The sequence below is a fragment of the Papaver somniferum genome, chromosome 2, assembly GCF_003573695.1.
Source record: "Papaver somniferum cultivar HN1 chromosome 2, ASM357369v1, whole genome shotgun sequence".
Lineage (NCBI taxonomy): Eukaryota > Viridiplantae > Streptophyta > Magnoliopsida > Ranunculales > Papaveraceae > Papaver > Papaver somniferum.
Genome location: NC_039359.1, coordinates 115,699,849 through 115,726,450, shown reverse-complemented (window position 1 = coordinate 115,726,450; position 26,602 = coordinate 115,699,849). Strand labels below are relative to the sequence as shown.

Below are 26,602 nucleotides of genomic sequence, written 5' to 3'. Positions count from 1 at the left end.
GGATTGTACATATTGATCTCTCGAATCAAAAGTACTCCCGTGCAGTACATTGTTTAGGGTTTAGACTCGTTTCTCACCCAAACACATGAAATTACCGAAAACAGCAGAAACGTTTTTCATCCACAAACACCGTGGAACCAGACTCTCATGTGCTGATCATTCATCATAAAATTAATGCTACCACCGGGACATGAAACCATGGTCATTACATCATCCCCTCTTGAGATCAACCTCAGTTATGGTCCCGTGACCATGGTTTCAAAAGTGATGTTTCTACCACTGACAAAAACAAGATGGATGCAAGCACCATGCTCATGTATCAATCAAGGGGTCCTGATCTCAAATGAATCAATTACATTGAAATACTTCACCAACCGTTCAAGGCACAAGCGAATGGTCCAAAGACACAACAAGAGTGTTTTACAACAAGCTCGTCTGAGATGATTTTACACTGTCCTTCACAAAACAACGAGCTGGGAGATATTGGTGAAGAATCTAGGGATGGTTCATATACCATTCTCTTCGTATAGATTCTTTCTACAACATATCCAAAATTCACAGCAATTGGAGAAACGAGCAAAGAGATGTGGCCAAAACATTGGACTACATGCCAGCTGAAAAATGTCTGGAAGTCTCCTGGAAGTTTACTGTCTCGCCTATTTCGGTCCCTAAACATGCTAGAAACTCAAAAATATTCTTTGAAAAACCTTGGAAATTTCCTGGGAATGAAAAAACATGGGTAGATCGCGAAAATCCGACATCGGACGAAGATTCCACAAAGTTTTTACTGAAAGACTGAAGTCTGGATTTTTCTGGTGACGCAAAATTTCTCATTCGTTCATGTGGGTTCTCACTTATTCATCCCCAAATCATAAATTTCATACTTCTATGAAGAAAGTACATGGGAATACTTACATGAGGGGTCTCTAAACCGTTCACAAGGATCAATATTGCCGGAATCACCATTAGTAGCATTATTTTCTTCATTCGGTCCTGGGTTTTGAGAATTCTCCGTCTCACCATTTTCCAAGGAAGAATGGGCATTGTCAACACTTTGTCCATCCACAAAATCTCCTCCTGGATACATCATCAACAATTATTATTACTTCATTCAAGGAGATGCCATGATCTCTTGCACGAAAAGAGATACTTACATCAACTCCCTCATCGGTGCTGGATTCCTGAATTGTTTGCCCAGGAGCAAGATGAAGACTGACAATGATCAATGGGAGCAAAATTCTGAGATTAACAAACATTTGTTTTTGATCCTAATTGTACGGATAAGAAAAGTCATGACGGAGGAAACATCGAAAACTCACCAAAGAAACGACTGGGGACTGCACGTCATTTACTAACATCCTATAGTCCTTACTGTTGGGTTCTCCGCCCCGAAGACTTTCTTCCATCCGTGAAGTCTACAATTGATTTGTGATCTCACTACATGATCATCCTGTGATAAAGTTAATGAAATAACCAGGAGTACAACTCAGTATGAAGGATCTCTCACCATCACTCAGAGGTCCCAGAAGCACCATTTCTTAAAGTTTCATCTGTAGGGATGTCTCTGGAAGTATCATATTTGGAAGTGTCGTTATGGGAACCAGTCATTCCTTCAATGTTGCTGTGACGTCCATACAACATTCCTGCTTCGGTATATCATACGTAGATGCAAACTTCATCAAAGCAGTGGAATTAAAGCACAACAAAAATAATAAAGGTGCTCACATCAGCGTCTACAAAAATGGTAACTCTCAATTCTTACATGTTTACAATTTCACTAACTGTAGTAATTATGACGCAAAATCCCTAGAATTTGTTCGTCTCTTGAAACCTGCAGAGATGAATAAAATACATTATTCTAAATCATGACATGATTTTTATAAAACTGTGAGCGATTCACGAAACTACTATCATGTGATCAATTCACATCATTTTCACTCTGTGAGCCACTCCCACTAAGTGAACATTTCTTGGTTTTTGTGCATACATTGACAAATCACAGAATCCAAACAAACAACATTTTATCAAAAGTTGTTTACCTCTAACAATTGCTGAAAATCAAAATTTGATTTTACATAAATTTTACTGTGTGAACATTCACTGATTTTTCAAAAATTGGACAGACGTCCATTCTGTAATTGTGAAAACTCACATACATACATTATTTCACCATGTATAATTGTCTGCTTTCAACAGTTGTTCAAAATTAAAACATTGATTTTACAAAAATATATTTTAACGTGAAACTCACGTAAATTTGAATATCTATATATATATATATATATATATTGCTCCCTCGCGCGAGCATCCGTCTTTGAAACGAGTATATTTTCAAAAATTTATAAAAGCTCACATATCGAAAATAAATTTTTTCATGAAAGCTCATAAACAAAAAATTTATTACTAACAGATGCACGTCTATTTAAAAAAAAAAACTTTTTTCTCTCGTACGAGCATCCACCTTTGAAACGAGAGTTTATTCCATTTTGTGAAATCTCACAGATTTAAAAAAATAAAAAAAAATATCTCTCTCTTATGTTAGGGATCATTGTTTGTTTCTTAAACAAACGAACGAACGCCTATTCCTAAAACAAAGATTTCTTCTTTTGGGCCTGGTACCGCAAACGCTAAACCGACCAAAACTGAACGTCTGACCGTCCAATTCAGCAGTGCCTCATCTATCCGTGCTCACGGAATAACACTCTATCATACTATCAGGGTCCTCACCTGAACATTTGCTCGTACGTGACACCATTGGAGCAAATCGGGGATTCTGAAAATGCCTTTGTACGACTGAGTTCAACCACCGATCTCGTCGACTGAAAATCACCATCTAATGCTTACCGCAGAACATGATTGTCCCTCACTAAGCAGGGGACTTAATGTTGATGGTGGATTTTCAACAAAGGTCAAATCGTAAAATCATGATACTGCATGTTCTGACACGGCTTCAGGCATGTGACGATTCACATTTTACGAGCCATGATGAATATGTATCTCGAAAGGCTTCCACTAGCTGAGCGTTCGATGCCTCACATTTCATCATGCCCCTCTATGTAGAATAACATAATTGGGCGGTTCTCCGTATGATTGAGAACTTAACGCCTTCAGGACGTCGGTGATACTCGTTGTTCCCTGACTACATAGAAAGACCCCCCTCTACATAGAAGAACGATTGGGCGGTTCTCCGTAAGATTGAGAGCATTAACGCCTCCACGACGTCAGTGACACTCACTATTCCCTGACTATGTAGAGAGACCGTGTATAGATTCAGGCGGTTCTCCATACATGATTGTTGAGAGGGAAAAACGCCTTCAGAACATCGGCAACACTCGCTGTTTCCTGACTATACACCTTTCAGAACGGGTATGAAGCTTTAACTGACTAATATCCCTTCTGCAATAGATTAATTCTACCGTGACATTCACCACTGAATTCCTAGAAGATAATGTACTTTATCTCATTACTCCAATTTCATGATTGAATCTACGGCTGATCTCATGGAATGGTAAAAGATAATTTTATTACTCCGATTCTATGGTCGAATCCACGATCCCATGGAATGGTAATACTCATTTTATTATTCCAAATTCATGGCCGAATCCACGGCTGATCCTATGGATTGATAATAAAAAAACTACTCACTTTTATTACTCGGTTTCATGAATCATTCTCCACTGAATTTCATGAATTAGTAATGAATACTCAACAACCGGGCATCTGGACTATCACTGAGTAAGCCCCATAAAATGGTGCAAGTGTACTCAACAATGATGCACGAACGAGCATTCAAAAATATGGACAAATGAGGAATCCTACACAAAACAGGAGAGAGAAAATAATATAAAAATAATAAAAAGGCGCCTAGGGACCGGGCCCACCGGCTGGCCGGTCATGCCACCATGGTCGGTACCCATGCCTCTTCCCTCTATTTTTTATTATTATTTTCTTATTTTCATGAACTCATGAAAACTCCTTCATTTGAGCAACTTTCCTTGTTTGAGCAAAACTCACGGTTTCTCCATATTTTCACGGTTTCATGAAAAATAATAAAATAGGGAAAAATATTGCGGGACCGGGAAACCTAGCCTTGGACGGTCCCGTGCCTTACAATCCCTAGTCTTTCATAATTATTATTTCCCTCATCTCATGAAACTCCTCAGTTTGAGCAAAAATCATGGTTTCTTCATATTTTCTCAAATATTGCTCAAACCATGAAAAAGCAAAAAGTCAAATGGTCACATGAGAGACTAGGCTACTCATGAAAAATATTAAAATATTATTATTATTTTAATATTCTCAAAATATTGATCGAACGAGCAAAGTTCTACTTGCTCATTTGAGTAAAATCAAGAATTTCAGTCAAAGATCAAACTCTTCTGAAAATCCAAGATATTGCTCGAACGCACATCAGAAAATACTGAAACTCTCAGGATTGAGACACGGGATGGAGTCAATGGATTTGTCTCACACAAATCATGTAAGATGTTTCGAGACAATTTTCACATGATCATCTTTTGACTTATTATTTAGTTTCCAACAAATAAATTATTTCCAACTAAACTCGTCAAGAATATGATGAACGTAGCTAAAGCAAAAAGCTTCCAACACATATTTCGAGAAATAGATAACCGAGTTAAACTCTGCTCGAAATATCAAATGTGTATAATATAAAAGTCTATATAGCTATACGACTTAGTCTCATTAGGAGATAGAATATAATAGACTTCTGAGTGATAGATAAGTTTTAGTCTCCACATACCTTTTGTTGATGAATTTCCTCCAAGCTCTCCTCAGTATATCTTCATCTTCAATCGATTAACGTCGTGAAGTCTAAATCTCAACTACACATTCTATCCTAATTCGAGACATAACTATAAGTAGACTAGAAATCAAGACTTATACAAGTTAATTTCAAAGCTAATGGAAGATTGAAGACCATTCTTAATAAGGTGATTTCTCCTCTTTAGTCTGCATATGTACCTAGGAGATTGATTTCAGATAACATATCTCTTGCTCATAAGATTATGCATACTCTGAAACGAAAGAAAAAAGGCACCAGTCACTTGGCATTAAAGCTTCACATGTCAAAAGCCTTTGATAGTATAGAGTGGGATAATCTCATTGCAGTCATGAAAAAAATGACATTTGGTGATCAGTGGTGTCACTATACTATTGTATTAGTACTACAAAATTTTATGTCCTTCTTAATGGTTCTCCATATTCTTCTTTCCATCCTTCAAGAGGGATTCGTCAAGGTGATCCCATTTCACCTTACTTATTTCATCATTTTTATGGAAGTTTTTTCACGTGCTATAGTGGCTGCATAACGGACAAAGTAGATAAAGGGTATGAAAATTACACAAAGAGATCCACAAATTAGCTATCTACTATTCGCGGATAAATGCTTAATCTTTGTGCAAGCCATAATATTAACCAGCTGCAAAAAATTATGGAGGTCTTTTCTTTATCATCAGGGCAACTTCTTAACTAGCAGAAATCAAGCATCTCTTTTAGCAGAAACTTGAGTCAGGGTGCTTGTGAAGCCATCATCAGTCTCTTGCAAGTAAAACCCACGGATCCTAATGAAAGGTATCTTGGTGTTTCACTCTTTTTAGGTGAAAATAAAAGAAAGTCTCTATTAATCATCTTATCGATAATATGCTTCATAGACTATCAAAGTGGAATGGGAAAATGCAATCACTGGCTGATAGATCTGTGATGATTAAACATGTTCTTAATACTATACCTGTCCATCAAATGAGTTCTTTCAAGTTGCCTGAAGAAACTATTAAGAAGATGAAATCTATACAATGAAGATTTTGGTGGAACAAACCACCAAAGAAAGGAGTTTTTCTAACTTCCTTTAAGGGCATTTGTAGAACTTATTCAGATGGGGGTCTTAATTTCAGGGATGTCCAGTGTTTTAATCATGATCTTCTAGCTGAACCATCTTGGAGATTACGCATTGTTGAGGACACAGTATTCCCTTCTTCTATGCAGGCCAAGTACTTCAAGAATGTATCTCCCCTTCACTGTTCTAAGAAAAACGATTCTACTTGGAGCTGGAGAAGTATCGGTAATGAATTTGACTTTATAAAAAGGCACAATTTTTGGTATCTTGGTGATGGTAAAAACATCTTAATATGGAAAGATAAGTGGGTTGTAGGCTTAGATGGAGTTCCAGTTTCTTCTTCAACAGTCACTAATTCACAGGCAGTTACTCATGTCTCTGAGCTCATTGATTCAAGTAACAATTGTTGGAAGTCTGATCTTATTAATAGTTTGTTTGATAACAACATTGCTCATCTTATTCTTAATAGGAGAATACTTGTGAGAAGTAAGGACAAGCTAGTGTGGACTTAACTAAAAATGGAACTTTTACAATGAAGACTGCTTACTATGCCCTCTATAATAATGAGAAGTCTCATCATGGAGTGGACATGTACCATACTTCACAAAATTCATTTTGGAAGAAGATTTGGTCATTAAAGTTTATTCCTAGAATCAATATCTTTATCTAGAAGTGTATGAAGGATATTCTCCCATCTAAGAAAGATTGAACATGGATTTCAAGCAAGAGGATAATAAGCGCAACAGATGCAGAACTGTTGATGAAACTGGTCTTCGTATGCTTCTGTATTATCCATTTGCAAGGGAAACCTGGTTCAATATTGTACACTACTGGCGCAGTGAAGGACAATTTACTAGTATGAACGACTGGATACTAAGCTAGTTTGCAGCTGATGACACTATGATAAACAAAATGGTTGCTATTGCTTGACATCTTTGGAAGTGCAGATACGATTTAGTCTTCAGAAATAAACTCATCTCCAGACAACAACTCATGAATTAGATTATTCAGTTCCTCAATAACTATGCTAGTGTTTCCAGAAAAACTAGTAAAGCAATCTCTACTCATATTCTGCCTAAATGGTCTCCCCCATTGAATGATTTTGTTAAGATCAGTTGAGATGCTTCTTTTTGTTTGGTTATTATAAATGGTGGATATGGTCTAATAATAAGAAACTGTGCAGGTACACACATAGCTTCAAGATGCAAAAATTTCAGTAATGTTCCAAGCTTTAAATATCCTGAGTGTGTCGCAGTTTTGGAGGCCGTGGAGTGGGCTATATCTCTTGGGTGGAAGAAGATAGTGCTTAAGACATATTTCCAGCCTAATCAGCTATACCATGGGAGTTTAGAGGCATTGCTGAAGACATTCAAGCTTTACTGGTTTATTTTGATAGTTGGACTTGTACATACACAAAAAAAAATAAGAAATAAGTGTGTGGATGAATTATCTAAGTATGCCCGTAAAAAGGGAGTGTCTAGTTCATGGTTTATCCAATATCCTTCTTTTTTGGAGTCCTTTATTATGTCAGACATTTGAGATTTCTTCAACATAAATTCCTTCTCTTTTGCATCAAAAAAGAAAAAGAAAAAAAAAGAGTCATTGTTAACAAGTAACTAGTTTATAGACCCCTATTTAGAAAGTCATCATATTCCCTCCCCCCCAAGGTTTTGACTCTCTTATTTCATTTGAACCTATTTGAGTTGTTTCTATCATTCGATCTATTACATGCCGGTGGATGTTATTTAAATACAGATCCGACACGATCAAGAGAAGGAAGCCATACGAATTGGTAAGCCACTTGAAAACTTACATAAATATATCATCATAAGCAAAACACTGGGACTCGAGTTACGAACTAATTATATACATATTTCCCTCCTTGTAACTGAGTTGAAAAATTAATTAAGAACAACTTTGTGTAGTGTGCACAAAATAAAATATTCTTATTTCTAATCCTAAAAACAAATAACTATACTGTAAAACTTGTTTTTCTTATCTTTTATTTTTATTGTAATCCCAAAAAAGAAAACAAATATATATCTAATATATCATAAAATCTAGTGTTTCAAAATATAAATAGGTATCTAGTTATTTTAATTAATTTATTTAGCTTGTTAAGTTAAATGTATATTTTCATCACGATATGTTTTTTTGTTCTCCAAGCAAAAATACTTGGTCAAATATAAAGATAAATGATAATTATTCTGACAATTATTTTTAATTGTCAAAAAATCCGTTTTTTATTTGAAAAAACAAAATTAAGATGATAATTGTTTTGATAATTAAATATATATTCCTTATTTTGAAAGGTTATATTTTAGGCAATGCGTAGATACGGCATATATTTTTATTACCTTTTAAATATTCAATCAAATTCGAAAGAATTCTCATTAGACAAGAAACTAGTCGGAAGCCTAGCAACAAGCTGGGCTCCAACTCTTTTTTGAACTACCATACTCAACCTATGAAAAAGGAAATCACCTACACGCACGTTAGCATCATGACTAGCTATATAGTTGCGAAGCCGCTGAATGAAGTTTATTGTTCTGTCACCAAGTTCACCCAGAGTAGTGAAAGCCAAAGCACCAAACCCATATCCTTGCGCAGTGCATTTTTCCAAATACTTGGTATTTTTGTGACTGACGGCATCCTTGATAGCCTGTCCCCCCTCCAAAGTACGACCATTACTCCCAACAAAGGGAGACACAATCGTTACATCGAAGCAAACGTCCCGACCGTTATCCCAATTGCGCACAAGAACATCTGCCGGTCTCAGGGAAGTACTGTTGTTCACAAGAAGACCCAAGTCCACCTCTTTCCGTGCAGGCACCCCAGCCCGATAACAGAACTGAAAAGAGTAACGATTAAGTTAAATGTATATTTTCATCACGATATGTTTTTTTGTTCTCCAAGCAAAAACACTTGGTCAAATATAAAGATAAATGATAATTATTCTGACAATTATTTTTAATTGTTAAAAAATCCGTTTTAACAATTAAGTTAAAAAAAGAGAGTAATTTTAAAATTAAAATTAAGTTAAAAAGAAATGAAAAGAGTAATTTTTTTAACCTCTCTTTTAGGTTACATAAAGGGGAATAAGTGAAGAGAATTGGAGCAAAACATAAAAGAGTTGGAGCAAAACAGAAAGAGCGAAAAGAGTTGGAGCAAAACATAGAGAGAGTTTGAGAGTTAGAGAAAGAGAGTTAGAGAATCGGAAGAATTAAAAACAAATTCAAATAAAAAGAATGTCGAAGAAAAACATAGGTCTAACAGGAAATACCATTCATGACACCACTTATTATGAAGGTCTCAATAAACACCCGGACGAGAAGCAAGTGGAAAGAAGCAGGATATCAAGAAACCCCCTACCCCCACTAGGCGGCCAAAGCGTTGGTGGCAAAAAAAACCCCTCAAGGCGACCAAAACCCACATCCTCCTCCTCCTCCTATTGCTTAAATTATTGATTTGATTGCCTCCTCTGGTGAGGCAATCATAGGGGTGATGATTTTATTGTTGTTGTTATTGTCGTTGTGGTAATTAATATAAATGTGTGTGCAAGTGTGTGTTCTTAGTGTTTTTTTTTTCCTTTTAATCTGTTGTATTGCCTCTCATCATCTCCGTGTGTGTAATGAATATGTATCTTTATGTGTGTAAGATTATGAATCTATTGTGTCGTTCTTATTTTCCGCAATTATCTCTATCATGTTGTTGCTATGTTGTTGTTCTTTCCCCCAATACTTGAGTCAATATGAGAATCTGTCAGCTAACTCAACTTTCAGTTTACATTCTGGTTTACTTATGTCCTTTTGGCATGACAGATGACTTGATAATACTTTGTCACGTAAAGCTTCCCTTTGCTTTGCAAATCAGATAAATTCAAATTCACAAGTCTTGCTGAGCATATCACGGAAAATAGAAATTGGAAGTTTGAGTTCAGAAGGTCTTTGTCTTATGCGGAGTCAGACCAGTTTGTTATTCTCCCGCTTCTAGTCAGTTCTGCTCCTCCTCTTTTAGATAATTTACTTAACTACTAACAAACAGTTAGAACAGTTAATGCTGACAAACAATTAACTTTAAACTTTTTTTTGAAGCATATTCCTATTGAGTCAAAACGATATTCTTATTGGCTAATCCTAACAAACAGTTAGCTATATTGCAAAATTTATTTTTCTTTTCCTTTGTTTGTATTATAATGTCCAAATATATACATATATATAATCTATCATAAAATCTAGTGTTTTAAAATAGAATATGTATTTCGTTAATTATAAATTAAATACTCCCTCCGTCCCACCATTAAATGACCTATTTACTTTTAGATTTTGTCCCACCATTAAGTGACCTATATCACTAAACAAAAGATATTTCTAAAATTATCCTTTTAATTGATTATAAGAAATATAAGAAATATGCATAATTTGATAGACATGTTTATATTCGTTACATAGGTGTTTTAAAATGCTTTTCAATGGTATGAAGTTTGCGAACATCCGTGGTGTAATTTGAGAGATAAATCATTTCAAAATTTCACTAGTTATTATCTATAAGGATATAATTATAAAAAATGCTTAAATATACTCTTTTTCCTTGCTTGCCTTAAAAATTGTGCAAACTTAAACTAGGTCACTTAATAGTGGGACGGAGGGAGTATATAATTTCAACACAATATGTTTTTTGTTCTCCAAGTTAAAACAATTAATCCAACAACTAGTGTGAAAGATAGAAAAGTAGGGAAAGAGAGGAAGAATTTTTATTCAATGTGCAGAATAAACAAATATTACAACCTCCATTTATAGGGACTAGTATAGCATGCATGCGCGATGCGCCTGCCATACATTTCATGCAACCGCCGGAAGTCCCACCCCCATCACATGGCATCATGGCATCGTTCATCATAATAATTATCCTCACGGGAAGTACAAAGGTGAATTAATTGATCTATAGATCCAGAACTCGCCAGAATAGTTTCACCATTAAAACAACTGCAACTGCACCAATATAATATGATGAATACATGCCTTTGAGATATGGTAATGTGTTTAATAACGATACAAAAATGTGTTTATGATTTTCTCTCTATATCTCTTGATGCTTGGCAAAGTACCATTTGTCCTCTGTTTTCCGGAAAGCCATGCCTGGTGGGTTTTTATAATTTGTCTTGGTTACCTCTTTGAGATTATTCTCACCCCAAATCCTTATTTACTTGCATATAAAGTAAGTATCAAGTAGTCTAAAAACCTTACATATAAGTCTTACAACTAAGACGAATATATTTCTTTGTACCAAATTGTCCAGAAATTATGCAGGGTATGGGGGATAAAGTGGCAAAGTATAGGGATTAAAATCTAAGAGAGAAAAGAGTAGCTGGTGTGATGCCTAATTTGAGCACATTTACATTAATAAATATGCAATCTGTGCACGCCATCAACACTATCATCTCTATAATCAAACAAAAAGCATGTCTGACCAAATCAACAAAAGCAAATTCCACTTAAAAAAATTGCAACATGGAAGGAAGAAATTTTCATTGGCTCGGCAAAGCCTCCTCACATTGTTTTAAGTCGTAACAACATAAACAGCTCCATGCATAGAAGTATTTCTGACCTCCATTCAACAGTTAAAAAGATATAGTCGTAACACCATAAACATTTCAGGTTGCTTGCATGGTTTCAGTATAAATCATGAATACTGTCAGAAAATATCTGAAACTTAAAAAAGATATAGCTAGGGCAGCACTACGTTGAATGTTCTTGTGTTGGTAGTCTGATACAATTTTTCCTAGGGGAAAGGCTTTTCTAATTGAGTTGGAATGTGTAACCAACTGTTTATAATATCTATAATATGGTACAAACTATCTATTATATGCAAGCAAAAAATATGGAGCATCGACCAACAACATCTCATCCCAATAATATCCCGAGTGCAACCAAATAAACCCACACAATAACATCTCAAGTCTTTCTTCACGGACAATCTGGTGGCCTTCAACGTTAAGGAAGAAACACCATGCCAGAATGCTAACAAATCTGAGGATAAATTTGGCTGCATCTATAATATCAAATGTTGGTCAAGCAACTTGGTTTCACTGGTACACAATTTACAACCTGATGGGACTAATGGCTTTCGATCCACACAATAAAATAGATGAACACAGATGTACATGAATTGGTAACAAGGAAGAATAACTTACTTGATCATAAACAATCTTAGAAGCTATAAAAGCAACAGCAAGACGAATCTTGTTGTCCAATGCATCCACCATACCATCCATCAAAGGAAATATTGAGCAACTGATTCCTCTACAGAAAAATCAAGTTTTCCCTGAAAACCCAGACCCTAAATCACATGCCTTAAAGGATAGATACACCTTTGAAGAACATTTTCAAGGAAAATTCATTACCTTTCAACTCATCCCCCTACCTAATATCACAGATTCTTCCTCCTTGTCCTCCTTATTTGTCCATTCTTGTTTTTCTTCCTCTGCAGAACAACTGCAAAATTATTATTTTTCTTCATGTCTTGCTCCAATATCACTTCATCTAAATACCCAAATCTAAACCCACTTGCATACTCCTTTATCTTAAACTAATCTAACCCTGGGTCAGAATCTAATTAGTTTCTTCTCCATCAAAAAGAGATATAACAAATCATTTTTTAACTAACTCACCGTAGTAAAATCGCACGCGCTATGCGCCTGCCACATAGAGTTTACCATCCAACAACCTAAAATTACTCACTAATTAAGAGTGTACATTGTACTCACTCGAATTTAATGCTCATAACTTTGTGCAAAACAGACCGTTCATGCTTATACAATTAACAATGAGATATGCAGAACAAACTTTTCATTGCATAACTCCACAAACTGGCACAAACTGGAAAAACCCATTATACTTAAAAGAATAATATATCGGAATTAGCTAATTACCAATGCTAATTGTATAGGAGGTTTGGCATACATTGTCGGCAATGATGTCAAGTATCAACCTATGATAACAATTCAATATACATATACACAGTAAGGGGAATATATGGAAGTGTTTTCTCTATAGTTGGATCGCAATTAACAATGCACATGACTATACATTTCAATTTATACTTACTTAAAAAAAAATGGCATTTCAACAAACACCTAATGATGCTAATCTTTCCGGAACACACGTACTAAATTAAGGATTGTATCAAAACAAAAAAAAATTAAGGAATTTTCACAAATATTTAGTGTGCACTAAGTTAAGATTTCTCACCGAACTTGATCCAAGTCTTTTTTTCAGTGGAAGTAGTTATTCTGGAATTAGCTACTCTAATTGTTCAAAATCTCATGGGTGATCTAATCAAATTTCACGTTCTGGGTTTCAGTTCTTGAATTCCCCTTTCGGTGATTACCAGGTTTTTGTTGGAGGGTTGGCATGGAAACACAAATAGATATGGTATGTCGTCATTTTGAATGAATCATCACACGGACTCAAGGATTCGAGAGAGTGGAAAAGTTAAAAATCAAAAATCAAAATTCCTCGATACTTTTGGTCTGGTTTGTTTTTGTTTCGGCGAGTAGAGCTGGCAAACGGGCGGGACGGGGCTGGCTTGTGACCAACCCGCGGGTTACGGGTTAATACAAGCCTAAGCTTGCGGGTTGAAATTCTTCACGGGTGGTCATTTATCCAACCCGTGCCCGTCCCGGATAAAGCTCGCGGGTTCACGGGTGCTCACGGGTTACCTGGTTTTTGTTGAGTCAACTCGCCAGAAATCGATTTCTGGGCTATTTCCTTCCACATTCAGGCCATCTAAAGTTCTTTAACCTACAAGCTACAACCTAAGTATCTAACATTCATCCAATTCATTTGGTATATCAATTCAAAAACTCAAAATTGCAAAACTAAACTAATTTTGCATTTAAAGAAACACAGACACAGATACTATCATACTAGTCATTAGTAGTTTATTTTAGTACTTAAGTACTTTAGTTACAGTTACACAGTACTTCATCAGTTCATGATGATAATTGATAAATAATGAAAATAAACTTCCGAGACCGAGACTGTAGATACCATTGTTTCTAATTTGTATCACCAAGTGCGACAATATTAATAACCACTTCCTGCACAAAATATATATTGTGTGGTTAAACAAAAATCCATTGTCACATTGCATAATGCTAAAAACCAAATTGGACACTTCACATAAAAAAAATTCACAATAGTCCACAACTGTGGCTACTAACTAGTTAAACCACTAATACACAAAGCATAGAGATAATAATAGTATGCATGATCAATGGAAGCAGTTTAAGTTTAATGTACATCATGAACGAATAGCTACAAGGATTCTCAGATGCACCTCTTTGGCATTTACCAATTACTTCAGAACAAACCCAATGCCGCATTCCAAAAACCAAAATCGACATTACACATTAAAAAAATTCACCAGAGTCCACAGGACACACAGTAAAGCATCTTGGCGTACAATTTAGGCAAAGTGTATCCTACACATAAAGAATCAATCACCCACCCAAAATCAAAATCAATCTATAAATCACAGTAAACACCCAAAATCAATCCAAAAAACAAAAAAAATCATTTCCAAAAAACACATACCATCATAGACACAAGCTTCTTGAACATCTCTAACAGCAGCTTGTTCAACGATGTTCCTCACCAAAAATCTCTTGATTGCCTTATCCTATTCCAAATCACCACCACCACCACAAAAAACAACTACTGAATCAGAAAATCTACATCCATTCATATCAGATCCCAAGAAAAAATCAAATCAAATCTGTGAAAATGAAATCAATTAGTTACCTTAGGGCAACACTTTCCACAGTTTGAACAACGGATGAAGTTAACATGACCACAGCCATGTTTGTTACGACCACCATTCCTTCGCTTAAACATCTACATAAATCAAAACAAAATCACCAGAAATTCAAAATCATAAACTTGTATAAATCAACATCTATCATGAAGATTGAAACATGATTTAGGGTTCATTTGATTGAAAGAGGGACTTACCATGTTGTGATTTGCAGCCGCTTCTTCTTCTTCCTCTGAAGCTCAACTTGAGAAATCTCTCCGCAGCGGCTCTGTGTTCTGTTGCGAATAACTTCTTAAAGATTAAGAAAAAACCCTTTTTTTGTGGTAAGAACTGAAACATCATGAAATTAAGAAAATTAAAGATTACCGATCTTCACAGAATCACAATCACAACAATACTAAGAATATTAAAGATTTGTTGGGATTCCTATGTAAAACCCTAGATTCCTAGAAGAAAAAAATAAAGAAGAAAACAAAAATTAAAATTTGATTACGTGCTAGCCTTGAATCTTTAGATCAAAGTAACTGCCTTTGATATCTAGATCTAATAGTTCTTCAATTTGTTGTTCTGTCCGTCAGGACTCAGGAGACTCTCTCTGAGTCAGGGAAGAAGAAAAAAAGAGGAAGAACCGAAGAAGAAAGATAGAAAAGCTTAGGGTTTTTCCGATTTATACGATGGAAATTTGGGTGACACGTAACAAGCTACGTGTTTCAGTTTCAGCAGGGTATGAAATTACGGGTTACGGGCCAGACCGCGGGTTTCACGGTACGGGACGGGTTAACCCGTTTCTTCACAAGCCACTAATTGTACAACCCACGCCCGTCTTGTTTAGTTACCATCCGGGACGGGTGCGGGTTTTCACGGGACGGGACGGGCCAACCCGCGGGTTTTGGCTTGGTTTGCCAGCTCTATCGGCGAGTCATCGTCAATCGAAAAAACAAAGAAGAGGGAAACACGGAATTGGGTTCAGTAGGATTCGATGCTAAAACCTCCGCGTACCTATTTGACATTTGGCAGATGTATCCTTTCCACAGTAGCACTATTACGTACAATACCTAGCTTTTATGTTATTGTAAATTGATATTTGAGGTTATATTGGTAATAAAGAAAAAACTTCACCAAAAATAAGGCTTCACCAAACAATTGGGTCTTTTCTTTATATTAGTATAAGATAAGATAGACACAAGGGATCCCGGTAATAAACGAGGGTTTACCCTAGAAATTATTAACATAAATAGACGTTTATAACAACAATTATTTTTAATTGCTAAAAATTTCTCTTTTCTATATCTAAGAAAATTAAGCTAATCTAGTACATTTTTATCATAAGATAGACAACGAATTAAGATGATATAATTGTTTTATAATTAATCTCTCTTTTCTGTTTTGAAAAGGCTATATATTGAGCAATGCATAGATATGACATATATTTTTATTACCTTTTGAAGATTAAAATTAAGTAATGAAAGAACTAATTTTATTTAACCTAATCAACTCATAGGGTTATTTTGTTTTGGGTGTGCACAAATTCGGAGCTATGATATAGAGGACAACGTAAGGTAATAGGGAGTATCCCAACGGAAAAAAGGTAAATGGATAAGGATAAAAAAATTCCTTTATTTTTCTCTCATACAATGTCTTTTTAACTTAGGAAATTAGATTACGTTCCTTTATTTTTCTCTCATACAATGTCTTTTTAACTTAGGAAATTAGATTACGTCATTCGTGCTCCCGTTCCACCTGTATAAAAGGGTTCAAGTGAAAGAGAGTTGCAAAAGAGAAAGATAGTCGGAGAAAAACATGTAGAGTTATAAAAACATAGAGACTTTAAATTATTTAGGGTTAAATTTCTTTCAAAAATTCAAAGAAAAAGAATGTCATCTGAAAAGAACACTGGTCATACAAAAAACATTATCCATGGCACCACCTATTATGAAAGGCCGCACGAACACCCAGACGATAAGCAAGTAGAAAGAAGTAGGAGACCTAGAACCCCGCAATATATTTGTGCAGTGGACTTGGATTTGAAGCAATCACCCGGGGGGAAATCCAGTTTGGAAGTTTGGAAGTTTCGTCAAACAATCGTCTATACAATCAATTGTTTCGAAATCCGCTGGGGACTTGACACAAATATCAGTCCCATACCAACTAAGGATAAAAGCTAGCAACCCAGTTATTCCAGGAGTATACTGCATATCTAGGATACCAATATCCAAAGAATACTATTATTTCCTCTAAAAGAAGAGACGTATCTGGTTATTGAAACTATATTGGGTGGCTATTGCAAACTCGTTGATGTTGGAAAGCTAGAAGGCATAGTAATACACGCTAGAGAGCTCTAACCTTTCAATACCTAAGAAAATTACTCTTGAATCCATTCAAAATAAAATCTCAAATAAACTCAAAATCCTCACAAAACAATCGCCTACTAGTTCAAAACCAGAAAATCAAACCATGAAAGAAACATCTTTTATCTCTCAAAAAGTACCTAAAAGAGAATACGTAAGATGAAAAGGAAGGACAAAGCATTCAATGGAAATCGTCCAACAACGGCTCATTCTTCTTAGAGAAAGCATCTTTCATGTTCTGGAGAGCAGCCTGCTTCAACTTCAACTCCTGGGATAACTTCTCGATCTCTACCTCCTGTTGATTAATGAGATCCATGGACGAGACTTTATTCATTTCAGTTTGGAGCTTTTGAATTTTGGAAAATCCTTTACAGAACCAGGAGGTGTTAAACTCAAAGTTCATGCACATATCCCGATGATACTCCCAGTTTGAGACTACTTCTTCAGAAATGGTGTGTCCAGTCACGCTGCACATATCATGGATTGAAGGTAGAGCTTCCTCCGCGCTTTTAACCAACGAAACACGACTTTTAATTTTCTTGGCGTGGCATGATAGACACATTTTTGTGTCTAAGTTGTCCTCAATGTTCTGTTTGTTAGTATTCGATTTCGTACTTATGATGGTGTTTTTATGTGTTTGTAGGTATTTTGGGGAAATAAATATTGTTGGAAAATTCGGCTCGAAAAACTGCTAAAGGCACTCCCGGAGGACACTTACTATTCGAAATCTCGCTTTGGATAAGGGGCACCCACTTGCTAAGGGGCACTGTAGGATCAGAATCTCAGAATGATAATGTTTCAGCGAAATTATCAATGACACAGCATAAAGCGTCGCAGAACAGTTTCAGAAATGATAGAATAAATGACGTCATCTAAGATCACGAGAAAGATGTGATAATCCTGCGAACATTAGAGATTTTGCGAAATTAACAATTGTAAGGTTGCGAGAATATCACAAATCATATTCGAAAATAAAGGACAGATTAGCTGTCATCCACTATGTATTTTCTTATAAATAGTCGTTCGAGTTGTAAAGAAAGAGAGAGATCTTTTTTGAGTAAGAAACAAGTAAATAGGAGAAAGAAAGTTTAGAGCAGAGATCATTCTTTACTTCTTTATCTTTCTTGTAAGAACATTCAAAGATTTATCAATAAAATTAAGAGGGTAAACCTAAAAATGAGTTGATCAACAATGAAATCATATGAGGGGTGTAGTGTAGGATTTCCTGCAACTACATAATGGCGCTAGAAACAGGGAGATGAAGAATACATGAAGAAAGAAGAGCTGAGGCAGAAGAACGTGCGAATTTAACAAGGCAAAATCACGAATTAAGGATGGAGAATATAAGACTACAGAATAGAAGATCAAGAAGTATTACAAAATCATATTCAAGATCGACTAGAGGAGAAGTGAGGCGAAATTCACCCACAATCAATGCTGGAAACAATATTCAAGAAGAAATATCAAATCTTAATGAAGAATATCGTGAAAATAGAGAAAGAACTGATGATCGTTACATTCCACAAAATGAAACTTCTGATGATGGGAAAATTAGAGGAAATTAAGAGAACGGACAAAATCAGGGACAAAATAACCAAGATGGCGAAGGAAATCAAGAGGAAGGAAGAAGAATTTTACATGTGAGAGAAACCCAAAGAAATCAACAGACAATTGAAGAAGAAATTGAAAGACATTATGCTGAACAAGCACGTTTAATCTGTGAACGTGAAGGATTGAGAGCGGAAGTGGAAGGACAAGAGCTTCAGGAGACGATTCGCCAAAACAATCACGACAATAGAGAAAGAAGGCGTACACAAAACCGGAATAACGACAATCTCAATGAGGAATATGATAGAGTAAAGAGGATGGCTGAAAGACAGCGAATTGAATTGATAAAAAATGAACAAAATTATGGAGGGCAAAATGAAAGACATCATCATTTGCGAATTCAAGATAGAGATGAGGAAGAGAATCACAGAATAAGACGAGATGAGGATAATGAAGAAGAGATGCAAAATTTCGCGAGAGAAGATAGACGTGAACGCAGAAGAAGAGAAGCAAAATTAAAGAGACCAATGGATCAAGATTCAGGTGTAAATAAACAAATCTTGAAAGAATTAGAAGAAATGAGAGGAATGCTGAATAACAGAGGAGAAGTAGGTAGAAGACAATTGGATGAAGCAATAGAAGAAGCTGCGAAAACTCCATTTCCAAGGGAAGTACAATTAGGAGGAATACCACCGAAATGCAATTTGCCCGCATTAACCAGCATTTTTGATGGAACAACTTGTGCAATTCAGCACATCAAAGCCTATGTGAGGTGCATGTTACAATGGAAAAATCATGATGCGGTATTGTGAAAATATTTTGCATCCAGCTTAACAGGAGAAGCATGAAAATGGTTTGAAGGTTTACCAAATAATACAATAACCTCCTTCAATCATTTGCAGACTACATTCTTGGGGGCATATATAAGTAACAATTCCTCACGACCTGGTATAGAAGATGTGTTTGGATTAAAACAAAGGATTGGAGAAAGTTTGAAACACTTGTATAAAAGATGGAGAACTATGTGTAGCGAAATGACTGGCCGTGTAGATGAGAGATATCTCATATTATCATTTATCAATGCAATGTTTGCAACAAACCTATTGTATGTCCAAGTTTTCAGAGTCAAGAATACGATTACAATGACTGAATTGCGAGAACTTCAAGAAGAATACATTGCTCTAGAGGAAAGGCAAAATGAAATGGAATCATATCCAATTGCGAACACTAGATCACAAACGGCGAATGCAAGCTTATTACCCAAGCTAATAAACACAGTGGCGAATACTTCACAAGTACAACAAGACAAGGTGATAAGTAACAATCAGCGGAAATTAGTATCTATGGGGAGCCGAGATCAAGAAGAGTATGAAAGAGAAAGACATTTATACAATCGTGGAGGAAATAACAAGATTCAAAGGCTCGATCAACAGCAAGAAACTTATGGAGGTCAAAGGCAAAACTATAATAAGGGACAAGGAAGTCACAAGGTAATATGGGAAGAAATCAAGATGCCACCTCTAAATGCAAGTTTGGAGAAGATATGGGAAGCTATAATCTTGATGGAAAATAAACCAACACCGTGGAACATGGGAACGGAACCACCTCCAAACCACAGAAGTCATGAATTTTGTTCTTATCATCATTTTCATGGACATACCACAAACGATTGCAGAAATGTAAAAAGAAATATTTTGAGAATGATAGATCAAGGAAAACTAAACGACTTTCTGGTAGGGCATCCGCAATCTCAACCATTACCACCACCACCAGAACATCACAAAGTGAATACGATAAAAAAGAAAGAAACATTCTTCATAGAAGTTGGTGCAAAAGAAAAAAATCTATTATGTCACTCTATCGTACATTCATATAAGACAATTGAAGATTTTCATGATAATGTTTTGAGTAGAGTGTTCGCAAGAGATAATGATGGAAAAGAAATCATGAATATTGCGAAAGTATCGCCACTAGAAGAATGGCAGAAATAGATCATTTTGTTTACTGCAGAAGAAATTCCCAAAGGAGAAGAGGTGCATGACAATCCATCGGTAATAAAATTAGAAATTAATCCAAAATCGAAAGAAGATGAAGATGATGAAGCAGAAGATTCATGGGCAATCAATAGAATTCTAGTCGATAATGGAAGCTCTATGAACATCTTATTTTATCATACTTATAAAACCATGGGTGGAAGAGATGATGATCTTATACCATCAACATATAAGATATATGGTTTTAATGGTACTGCTAACAAGCCTAAAGGGGAGGTTACTATGCGAATTCCATTTAAGGGAATATCTTCTGAAATATCATTCTGTGTCGTTGATGTAGAATGACCCTACAATGCGTTAATTGGTCGACCTTGGATACATGGGATTCTAGGTGCAGCTTCAACTTTCCACCATTGCATCAAATTCCCTCACCCCAATGGTGTAGGAATCATAAAAGGAGATTGGGTCGAAGGAAAGAGATGTTACGAAACTGAGATAGAATCTTGCGAAGGAAGAACAAACAAGAAGGAAAACTGGCGACACAAAATCAAAGATGTACAAAGAAGTGAGAGGTTAATGGTGGATACAATCGAAAGGAAGGGAGAAGAGATATTGCGAAATTAATGCTAGCTCAGAATAAAAATGATGAATATACCACTACCAAGGAAGCAGTAGCAGAAAATAGTAAAGAAGCAGAGGATGGCAAAGGTAATAAAAACAAGAAATGTACGAATGATTAAGTTGTTGCGATAATCTCGCAATAAGAAAAATTCTCAAAAGTACATTTGATTGAACAACAAAATTGAGATTGCGAAATTCAGATACAATATAATGATTTGCGAGACTCTCGCAGAGATAATGAATTTTACAGAAAATAATCAGAGAAGAATGACAAAAGAGAAAGAGGCGAACCTTTATGGCGTACACCCTAGTTCGCGAATACAATTTCGCAAGAGGCAAATGTAAGACCTAAAGTACGTCATATAAGGGGGTACCTATTGCATGACTCAGGGAAAGGCTACACCGCCACCGGAACCTGGGTCATGGAAATTTGGGGTCAATGAAGCCCATCCGGGAGAGGCACCTTGGATTCTCAACTTAAGCATATGACTTGGGTTGGGCGACTAAGGTAATAAGGACTCTCCCAAGGAGTGCAGATCTGATCAAGGCGCCGAGGTACACGGTTGAGTCAAGAGTGCCAGAGACGTTTGAAGCGTACTTTGCCATTCTTGACAAGTCTTGGCTTATACTGCACTCGGACTGAAGAAAACCCCACTTAGGGTGCAGTCTCATAACCATAAACCCTATAGGTAAAAGGGATAAGAGGCTGCGAAAACAACTGGTTGTTGTTAAGACTAGATGGGAGGAGCTAACCTTGTATGGTATAAGTACGCCTCCTTAAAGGGGAAACCAGGGGGAAGATAAGGGTGGCACCCTGCATTAGGGAGCTGATAAGTGTCTTAAGACACAAATGTCATGAGGCTTCTAATTCGCAAGGATATTAAGGCTTGCATATTTGTGCAATAATCCTGAAGAGGCAATAATACAAAAGAAAAGGATAAGACGAGATCAATGGGTTTTTGCATGAAAGTGTGAAGACGTCCTGCAATTTCGTCGCAAGACGGCAATGTCATGGGGATTCATTTTTGCAAGAATATTTAGGCATGTCATATTGTCGCAACATTCCTGAAGAGGCCATAATACAAAAGAAAAAGTTAAGGCAAGATCAATGGGTTTTTGCATGAAAGTGAAAGGACGTCCTGCGATTTTGTCGCAATGACAAGAGGTGGCATAATAAGACCTTTAATTAGGAAGGCAAAATAAGACCACACAGGAATGAGATTTTGAAAAGAAAAAAAAATTCACTTTGCAAAAGGTTGCGAAGTTATACAATAAGAAATTTTTTATGAAATCTCTCATTTGGATTCAAATAACAGAGGCAAGTATGGGAATGTATGAAATTAGAAAATGTTATTTGTCTCCATATGAGAGAATTACTTAAAAATTCAAGAATTAATGATTATATTAATTAATTGTATTGCAAAGAAGAATTGTTTTAATTTATGCAGGTCAAAATGAAAGAAACACAACTATACAGAAAGAAGAAATAAATGTACAAGTAATACAAAGAATCAAAGAAAGAAGTAAAGATTATTTCTTAGTTAATCCTTCATTATCTTCATCAGATTTGTTTCCTTCTTCATCTGCATCAGAATCTTCATCACCATCAGAACTTCCATCACTATCAGATTCTTCATCGTCAGCTTCGCTATAAGAGAAAATCAAACTGGGAGTATTCCGTGGGATTTCTTCTAAAAGACAAGGATAATCAGAATGTGGGATATTATGATCATCACAAACCATTTGGATGGTTTGATTGCGAAAATGCATAGCGTCATTCTTAAAATTTGCAACAGTGATCTTGATTTGATTCTTTAATCTAGAATACTTGTCGTTGCGAGAAGATAGATTCTTTGCGAGTTCATCATTTTCAGCTTCAAGTTCTTCAATCTTTTCACGATATTTACTTTCAGAATATGCGAACAAAAGAAAATCAATTATTAACTTGATGAAAATTCATAAGAAGCAAAAGATTAGTAAAGAAGAGCAATTAGCAACCTTCTCTGTCAGAAATCATATCTCTAATCAAGGCTGTATGTTCAGCTTGGAGACTAACATTTACGCCTAAATCTTTTCTAGCATCATCTAAAATTTTCGCAGCCCAAATAAATTCATCCTCACTACTTATGAGAAGACGAGAACGAATTTTATTTTCCCTTTCGCAGAGTTCAATATTCTTGCGGTTAGCTTCACCTCGCTCAAGTTGAACTTTAAGGAGAGCCTCTTGGAATTTCGCCAAAGCCTTGGCACCTTGATCAGAGATACGATCTTTATCATCTATGAGACCGCTAATTTTGGTTCTTAACTCATTGGTTTTCTCTTTGGAATCAATAAGGAGACGCTTAAATCTGTTGGCTAAGCGTAAACTGGATCTATGATCAATTTCTAAGAGGCGAAATTTAGATTTAAGTTCATTTAGAGAAAGAGATGAAACTCTATCATTTGAGAAGATATTTAAGGAATTGTTAAGACGTTCAAGAAGGGTATCATTGTCCAAGGCATTAGGAAATGAGCGAAGAAGAGTAGCTTCATCAGAAAGACCATAAATGTCTGCAAAAAGGATCATGTAAATAAGATAAAACAACAAGATGAATGAATAAAGAGACAAGAGAAAAGTAACATACCGTAAAGCTGATTATTAGCTTGCTGAAGACTAGAAATTTTGTTCTTATATGAGGAAGAATCAATTTCCAATTGTCTATTCTTCTCGTGAAGAACTTTAACTTTAACTTCAGCTTCCAATTCTTCATTCTTTTTGCGAAATTGAAGATTCTTCTTTTCAAGATTTTCACGTCTTCTCTCTAGATCTGAGGCAACAACAAAAGAAGCTTTTCCAGCCTGCGAAAAAATATAAAAAATATTAATATAGAAAGAAATTTTGAATTATAACAAGGAAGAAGTAAAAGGATAAAGATATACCAGACTATTGAGAGAATGCAAAAAATCGGGAGTCACTGATCTGGAAACTCCACGAAGAGAGCTATCACCATCCAGTAAAGGAACATCGCAAAGAGTAGCGAGAGATTTACAGGTATCTGCGAATTGGCTATCTCCCATTCCGTGTAGAGATTCAGAAAAGAGGCCAGATAACTTAGCCATAGAAGATTCAGGTGGAGAATCTTCACTTGCAGCAATATCATCGTTGTCCTCATCACCCTTATCACTTTCAGAATTTTCGTGAGGAGGAATATTTGAAGGGTAAGAAGAACGAACTTTCCTTTTCTTTGGAGGAGGACTACTTGATTTTTCTCTGCGAAGAGCACCTTTACCTTTATCACCAATATTCGCAACATCAGCAGATTCATCTACTTCAGCAATAATCTTCACAAACAGATAAGAATAAGAAATAGAAACATGGAAGTAACAGTACTATTTAAAATCATAAGAAAAACTTTCTTACCTCATCTGTGTATGAGCGAAGAGCTAACAGAGTACTAGATTTCCCAGTCCTGTTATAACTATCTTTCAGTTTTTGGATCTGTGAAATGTCGCAAGAGTTGGCGAACAAAATAGAAAAAAAATCAATAAAGAAATATAAAATGAGTTAAATGGGAAAAACATACCTCTTTCTCCTTTTCGGGCCAAGAGAAAACCCAAGGTTGATAAGCAGCGAGATTCGCAGGAAGAATATTTGACCCAGCAATGTAGGGTCCCTTTAGCATTAGAGGAAAAACGCACCATTTATCATCTTTAGATTGGCGAGAAGTTGTGTTTTTACCAGAATGCCAGTCAATATCTTGCATGAGAACTTTTGACTCATCAATATTATCTTTCCTTTTTAAACGAATACCCCAGCGAGTATTCTCTTTCTTCATGGAGATAAGTTCATAGTTCTCAAAGAAATTCGCCACTGTATACTTCTCAGCAACTATCTCTAGGCTTGCGAACTTAGGATCCCTAAGTTCTTTGGATTACAGAGATCCTCTACCAGCACCACGATTAGCGAACTCTAGCATCAGACGGATGCAGTCCCCACTCAGTTGGAAGATGGCTCGCGAAAATCCCGAATGAGCGAGAATTTCATAAAATAAAGGAAGATTTGGGTTATAAAGAGGAATGCGGAGACCTGCGAGAATCTAACCTAGAAAAATTATGATTGATTGATCATCACAATATTGATCAGAGAAAATCTTAACAGAAAGAATTGATTTGGCATTCTCACCAGGAATGGTGGAGAGTGTGAAACCTTTATCAGCAAGATCTTTTTGGACATCTTGTAATTTCTTCTCATATCTATGACCACTTGGAGCCATGTTTGAATATAGAGTATGAGAATGTATGGAAAGTAAAAGGATTGAAGGAAGAAGAAGTTACAGCAGCAAAACTTGCAGAAGAATAAAAAAATTGCAGAGACGAGAGAATAAAAATAGAAGAGAAAGTAGAAAGAAAAATAAAAAGAAGAGTAAGATGAATATATAAAGGAGATTTTTTTTACTCGAAGAAATAAACACCATTAAGACGAAGAGACGTGAGCGGTTGAAAAGTTGCGGTTACAGAAGACGTGTCAAGAAACAAATGGACAAAAGAATACGTGTGATAAATGCAGAATATGAAAAGATAAGCAGCTGCGACATTTCTCATACCATTCCCTACTTTGCAGAGAAGATATGAGAAGAGGCAAGATGTAGGATCAGAATCTCGCAATGATAAAGTTTCAGCGAAATTATCAATGACACAGCATAACAGCGTCGCAGAACAGTTTCAGAAATGATAGAATAAATGACGTCATCTAAGATCACGAGAAAGATGTGATAATCCTGCAAAGATTAGAGAGTTTGTGAAATTAACAATTGTAAGGTTGCGAGAATATCGCAAATCATATCCGAAAATAAAGGACAGATTAGCTGTCATCCACTATGTATTTTCTTATAAATAGTCGTTCGAGTTGTAAAGAAAGAGAGAGATCTTTTTTGAGTAAGAAACAAGTAAATAGGAGAGAGAAAGTTTAGATCAAGGATCATTCTTGACTTCTTTATCTTTCTTATAAGAACATTCAAAGATTTATCAATAAAATTAAGAGTGTAAACCTAAAAATGAGTTGATCAACAATGAAATCATATGAGGGGTGTAGTGTAGGATTTCCTGCAACTACAGGCACCACAGTGCTTTTCGCACCCCAGAACAGGATAGGGGCACTCCACCTTCTTCACCTGATTTTTGGCGGGAAACTGGTTTGAATTTCCGGTAACATACAAATTTTTCAGGGTTGATTTTGGACGAGATTCTTTGCAACCTTCTCGTGGGTTTTGTTTAGATTGGGCCTGTTTCGTCCACGCATGGCTGGCAATTCATCCAGATTCGAGTAAATAGCAAGAACAGGGCAGTGATAGTTATCAGGATATTTGGTTGATATGTATTGCATGGGAGAAGATTTTCTTCTTTACTCAACAAGATTCGACTCTATCAATCCAAGATATAAA

General features: G+C 35.9%; 1 protein-coding gene and 2 long non-coding RNA genes across 6 annotated transcripts; 1 reads left to right on the top strand and 2 right to left on the bottom strand.

The window, feature by feature from the left end:
• The first annotated feature begins 5,661 nt into the window (after positions 1–5,661).
• Positions 5,662–6,366, top strand: LOC113351799. The gene is made up of 2 exons (XM_026595731.1): positions 5,662–5,774; positions 5,883–6,366. The coding sequence occupies exons 1-2, from the start codon at positions 5,662–5,664 to the stop codon at positions 6,364–6,366; spliced, it is 597 nt and encodes a 198-aa protein (XP_026451516.1).
• A 4,176-nt stretch (positions 6,367–10,542) lies between these two features.
• On the bottom strand, positions 10,543–13,401 carry LOC113353831. Of its 4 annotated transcripts, none has more exons than XR_003361558.1 (4): positions 13,105–13,401; positions 12,258–12,348; positions 12,048–12,178; positions 10,543–10,845 (listed from the first exon to the last, which is right to left on the bottom strand). It is a non-coding gene; the product is annotated as an uncharacterized LOC113353831 (long non-coding RNA). The 4 variants fall into 4 exon arrangements; XR_003361559.1 differs by having other exon boundaries at positions 12,258–12,337; XR_003361556.1 differs by having other exon boundaries at positions 12,048–12,348.
• An 887-nt stretch (positions 13,402–14,288) lies between these two features.
• Positions 14,289–14,757, bottom strand: LOC113353830. Its single transcript, XR_003361555.1, has 3 exons — positions 14,659–14,757; positions 14,452–14,536; positions 14,289–14,339 (listed from the first exon to the last, which is right to left on the bottom strand). It is a non-coding gene; the product is annotated as an uncharacterized LOC113353830 (long non-coding RNA).
• Between the last annotated feature and the right edge of the window lie 11,845 nt (positions 14,758–26,602).